We start from the raw sequence: 6013 nt of genomic DNA, 5'->3' as shown, positions 1-6013 counted from the left end.
ATACATAAGTTTGACAATCTTTTTTCCTTGCAAGTAACGTTACATGTATTTCGTTCAAACACCCCTATCTAGCTATAATCGAAACCTACTGAAGTAGCTCTCGTTCACAGGCTGTTTTGGTACTTAAGGCAGGCAAATGATAGGAAATAAAGGGCAAAACGGTTAGGAAATATCATAATATGGCACTTCTTTGAAGGCATATAATTTTCGTATTCAACTCTCTGAAATTCAATTTTAAAAAAAATAGATCCTGGGCTCAAGAACAGGACATTGCCCTATGACCTTTCTGAGTTGCTGCAACACGACGAAATCATCACATCTCGCACGTTGTCAGGGGTTTTGCTGTTGAAATTGCACAAAGGAACCCTTCATGTTGCAATCTCTACTCCCCTCTCGTCACGTTCGAACGAGTTTCAGCATTTGTCGTGCCCATACAAAGCGTTTGGTGCGGTCGCTTTGCGTCTTTACTGTACGGCGTGGTGGTGAAAGTGGGGAGGGGGGCGGTAAGGCACGGTGGGAGAACAAGAGCTCTAGCAGACGACATCCGAGACTTGCAGTGTTTCCTCCGGGGGGAAGACACCTACAGGTGATAAAGAGGATTCGTCTTTTTAGATCTATATAACAAATGGTGCATGAAATGATTCCACGATAAAAAGATATCTGTAATAATGGCACCCAGTGTGAACAACATCAAGTAATGTACGACTATAGAGCTCAGGACCATCCCCAGAAACCAGAGATAACAGTGAGATGAATTGAAGACGGCCTAAACTGGAATCTGAGTTCCTACCTGGCGGAATCAACTCTACTCTACTCTACTCTACTCTAATAATATCATAAACTAACAGAAGGTCCCCATAACTTTGACAGTACCATACTTTTACTAACGACAGTACTAACGACACTACCAAAGTTTTTAACTTTTACTTTGTTTTATTATGCAGAGGAGAGACATGTTGGTTTTCGTCCACTTTACAGAATAAAAACGCTGAGAACTCCAAGTTCATGCATTGAGCTGTTGTCTGAATGAAGCACAGATTTGTGTACAGATAACTGACTTTTGTACCACCAGGAAAATTTGGCCATAAACAATGGCTATGTTCGATACAAGGACATTGTGTAGTTGCAACTTTTACATAAAATATATTCAACAATCGTCATGCAAACTTACTTGTTTTACACATGAGGCATAAAGTTATACAAAACACACAAAAATGTGGGTCTTGGCTAGCTTAACGAAATAACTGCGGCTTCGAACGCCCTCTCCCTTTTAAGGTCATGGCCATTCTGTTGACCTTAATGTGATACTACAGTGCAGGCATATCATGGTCCCCTGTCTTAATCAAGTGAGGCTCCGAAACGACAAATTAATCTTACTAGCTTAATACACGTTGGATAAACTTGCATTTGATAAATTCCCGCAGGTAGGCTTGCACATGGTCCTGGTCCCACAAGCAAACACATTGATGTAGCAAACATGTAACCTTTAGGCCTGTTGATTAAGATTGACAGGCTGTTTTGCTGTGGGCAACACGGGTCAGAAATCACTGAATACACAAACACGAACTTCATTGAATGTAAATGGCAATTTCTCACTGTTTGCTCAAAAAGAAATCCTTAAAAACATAAATGGCGAGCTCTAGAAAGCAATTAATGATGTTGTTCAAAATATGTCATGTACGTATGACTGCCCCACTCAAAACCCAGGACTGTGCACATCCGACCTAGTGTGCAGCTGCCTACATTTACCTGCTAATTTTTTCAGTTACAAACAAGCTTCCACTGCTTGTAACAGTTAGACTGGCTAAAATGGATTTTCCAACAGCTACAAACACATGTTCATGCAGCAGTTTTTAAAAACTTTTTGGGTAGGTGCTCTTTTAGGGTACCCACTCGGAGTAATACATGATTGAGACCTTATGAGGATCTACATACATGTAGAGTAGTACAATTTAAACTTTACATCTGGATAAATTTCGATAAAAATCGGACGTTTCGGGCGTCCATCCGACTGCCCTTTTTCAACGAGAAGTTTACTTACAGATGCGTAAAGAATGCTAATTCCTAAGTTCTAAATAAACAAAAGGTAACGACTAAAGCGTTCTAAAAATGTTCAGATATAAATAGATGTTCGTTCTACAATACAAGGTATGTCAAAGCGGCTTAGAAAACATTAAATTCCAAAAAAAGACCTATAATAGATAATCAAATACGTTTCAAAGCACTGTCCCATGTACTGGAAAGTTCAATCAGAAGGCCCCCTTTTCGGTTAAGTGATGGTCGATGGATCCTTTCATACACCGCTTCTTTGACACCACGTTCAGTGATTAGCAGTGTACTAGTATGAAAGGATCCATCGACCATCACTTAACCGGAAAGGGGGCCTTCGGATCGAACTTTCCAGTACATGGGACAGTGCTTTGAAACGTATTTGATTATCTATTATAGGTCTTTTTTTGGAATTTAATGTTTTCTAAGCCGCTTTGACATACCTTGTATTGTAGAATGAACATCTATTTATATCTGAACATTTTTAGAACGCTTTAGTCGTTACCTTTTGTTTATTTAGAACTTAGGAATTAACGTTCTTTACGCATCTGTAAGTAAACTTCTCGTTGAAAAAGGGCAGTCGGATGGTAGCCCGAAACGTCCGATTTTTATCGAAATTTATCCAGATGTAAAGTTTAAATTGTACTACTCTATTTGCTTACCTGGATGTTTAACATTCATAAACGTATCTACATAAAGGGTTAAGGAATCCAACTTGGACACTTCAACATTGAAACTAGGTTCACAAGAGAACTATAAAAAATAAATACATCTATGTTTGGCGGACCTGAAAATAAGTTCTTATCAATAACTGTCGTGGGTTCTTTGACACCTTGAGGTGTGACTTTTCAAGCACTTTTAACCCTTACTAGTAAAGCACTATGAGTCGCAAGTAGGGCCTTTCCTACAAATCCCAATGAGCCGCAAGGTAGCTTGCTTGCTGTTGGATTTTACAATGCTATGATCATTCCACAATCGAACAGGACTTTATGAAATGGCGATGAAAGTTGTGATCCTTATACATTTTGCTTTGTATTTGTAAATGCATGATCTGGACACTGTCATGTAATGAGTTTTGTGTTGACCTTCCGGAGTAAACAGTTTCAGATACCATATTGGTATCATAATACAGACCTGGTATATTCTTGTCTTTGTTTTATTTGCATTCTGCATGATCTCAGCTTTCTGGCAATGTATAGTTTTACCTATGTAGCATTACAGTGGTAAAGAAAGTACATGTACATGTACAAGTCCCAAAACAGAACATACAGATCCTATATGCACTTGTGATTCTATCCTGTCTGCTGAGGGTTAAGCTTTACTAAGGCCACACCAATTTATTTTCTTGGTTAACGGAATGAAAAAATATTTTTTTAAACGCTAGCTTGGAAAAAAAAACATGAAAACAGAATCTCAGAGGAAAGTTTGTACTTTGGTGCACACAGTTTCAGGGAGTCAACAGGGTCAGGTGCAAGTTTTCACCCGAGCCTTCTGTTTTCATGATTTGTTTTTGGCTAAAATTTGTTAACCAAGAAATTAAATTGGTGTGGCCTAAGGTCTTGTTGTGTGGGTAGTCAGTACTTGTCACCTTACCAGGTTTGACTCTATAGTCAATGCCAAACAACAAATAGAAGCTGCTCCAAATCACAATAAATGTACATGTAGTATGACATGTTTTAGAGGGATATACTGTAAGTATATGTATTTTCGTAAAACATTTTGTTTTTCTCTCATTTTTAGAAGCAAACCAAAATGGCTGAAGAAACATTACGCCATGTGAAGAATCGAAAGAAAGGTCAAACTTATGTCAACAACATTGCAAACTTTTACTTGCAAGTGATTGGAGCAGGTTCCCGTGATACTTGTCCTTCTCTCTTCGTCTTCAGTGATACGAAAAGGTAAGAGAAATTTAAGGTTTTGACTTTTATCAACCCAGGATTTTCTCAAGCATTAATGAAAGACCTTTCTTGTGCATTCATCCCCCGAGAGGCTAGGTACAGGTCATCTAACTTAACACATGGAACATACAAGGACATAAGTACAACAATACAAGCTGTAAATATAAAGAGTAGACAAACGACAAAATTAATAGTTCTGATATTTGACAAAACGACAGCCATCATGACAATGTGGCAATGTGTATTGTAAAAAGCACATAAAATAAAGTTAGATTATCTCAGTGTGAGCATGGGTTTAGCTGAGATCAGGGATTTGGCTTGTCCCAATGACTGTGACATGTGACTTCAGTTTTCTTTTCTGCAGTTACGAGTTATTCGTATGGACCAATGTTATGCTACTGTCAGCTTGTATTACATTTTATACAAACAATATGATGATGCCAAGATGTTTCAGATTTCACAGGAGTCATAATTACTTTTCAAGTACAAGTAATTCTCTTTTGTGCAATCAGATATCTTTTCAACTGTGGAGAAGGAACCCAGAGAATTATGATGGAACACAAGTAAGTAGTCATCTTTCAGTTTACATGCAGTCAACAATGTAGCATTGGGTTTGCTTCTGTCTCAACTGTAAAACTCAGCACGATCCATCTTTCCATTCCTGCCGTGAAAACAGAGTCTACAGCAGGGCTCTAGCCAGCCTGAAATTTAATCCCGTAAGGCCCAAATTTTGGTCAAAACCAGACATATCGAGCGCCGAAGGCGCGAGGCGTCGCGCCGTAGGCGCGACAATTTTAGGGGGGTCCGGGGGTATTCCCCCCCGGGAAATTTTGAAATCTAGACCCTCTGAAACGCTATCTCCAGCATTTTGAGGGGCAAGTTTTGCTTATTTACTTGACAAATATACACGTGAATTTAAGTCGGCAGAAATAAAACATTTTCAACACCGGTCCCGGTTGCGCCCTGTACTAAATATAGTAGGAAATGAGACACCCTACTTTGGACAGAACGCCCTAAAGACGTTCAATATTTTCCTTCCATGTTTTCCATGGACGATTTCTCCGTTAACTTCCACTTGATTTGATCATTTTTTAATTCGTCGATTGAAGTCTTCAAACAGCCCCATCGTCGCACCAAATATCAATTTCCGATAAAAACTCGCGGATTCGCGCTTCAACATCTCGTGAACCGCGAGACTTGTATGTCATTGGTCGATTTTCCGTGACGCAGCGTGAACGAACGCTGTTATTGGTAGATAATATCTGATTCTGTGGTTTCAAACTCTTAACACCAGTTTTCGCGGGAAGAAGGTGTGTGTAACTCGGCGTAAAACTTTACAATGTTTAGCAGAAAATACGGAAAGCCTGGTAACTACCGGAGTATTTTTTTGTGTGGCTATAATTGGCGGTGAACCGGCGAAAACAGCAGAAAAAACGTCAGCCCGATGCGACCGGGCAATTCTAGTGGGGAGGGGGGCGCACGACGCTGATTTTCTCTTAGCCCAAGAACCACTGGCAACCTCCGCGCCTCCTAGTTTGTCTGCTATAAAGCCACCTTGGGGTTGTCACCTGTCGCCGGCGGAAGATAAAAATGGCCTGAATCGACTTCGCTTCAAACTTCCGCTTCTTTTCTGGAGATCATTGCAAAAGTTTAAGCCCTGTCTATATCTTTTCTCCCGATTTTTTTCCGTCAAGGTTTACGGATTGGTTTTGATTTTTTTCCGTAACACGCAGCAAAGTGCCGTAAATTTACGGCAAAACTGGCGCTGGCTAGAGCCCTGGTCTACAGTATGTGAATCAGTACTGATGGTGTTTGACCTTTCCCAGGGTGAAGGTGAGCAGAATGGAGGACATCTTCCTAACCAGACTGAGCTGGAACAATGTAGGGGGTTTAGGAGGTAACACTGATCTTTTACATGGTGGTACAAATTAGATGAAGCATTATGCTCAAGTAGGGATGTCCCTGTAGCTTGACTGGTGGCGGGTGCATAGTTGAGCTCCTGGTTCCAATTATATAACAAAACAATGAGCTTGAATCCTTTTCTTCAGTTACTGTAGTACATATGA

At 40.0% G+C, this 6013-nt stretch overlaps 1 protein-coding gene across 1 annotated transcript in view; it reads left to right on the top strand.

The window, feature by feature from the left end:
• Positions 1-272: 272 nt before the first annotated feature.
• LOC136440420 (zinc phosphodiesterase ELAC protein 2-like) overlaps positions 273-6013 on the top strand; it is a 28214-nt gene continuing 22473 nt past the window's right edge. The window contains exons 1-4 of the mRNA XM_066436461.1: positions 273-586; positions 3790-3947; positions 4460-4510; positions 5774-5844. Coding sequence (XP_066292558.1) covers positions 371-586; positions 3790-3947; positions 4460-4510; positions 5774-5844 — 496 coding nt within the window. The 5' untranslated portion in view covers positions 273-370. The remainder of the gene's footprint in view (positions 587-3789; positions 3948-4459; positions 4511-5773; positions 5845-6013) is intronic.

This window comes from Branchiostoma lanceolatum, chromosome 8 (assembly GCF_035083965.1).
Source record: "Branchiostoma lanceolatum isolate klBraLanc5 chromosome 8, klBraLanc5.hap2, whole genome shotgun sequence".
In the NCBI taxonomy this organism is placed as follows: Eukaryota; Metazoa; Chordata; class Leptocardii; order Amphioxiformes; family Branchiostomatidae; genus Branchiostoma; species Branchiostoma lanceolatum.
The sequence above is the reverse complement of the archived record's forward strand: the minus strand, read 5'-3'. Positions and strand labels throughout refer to the sequence as shown.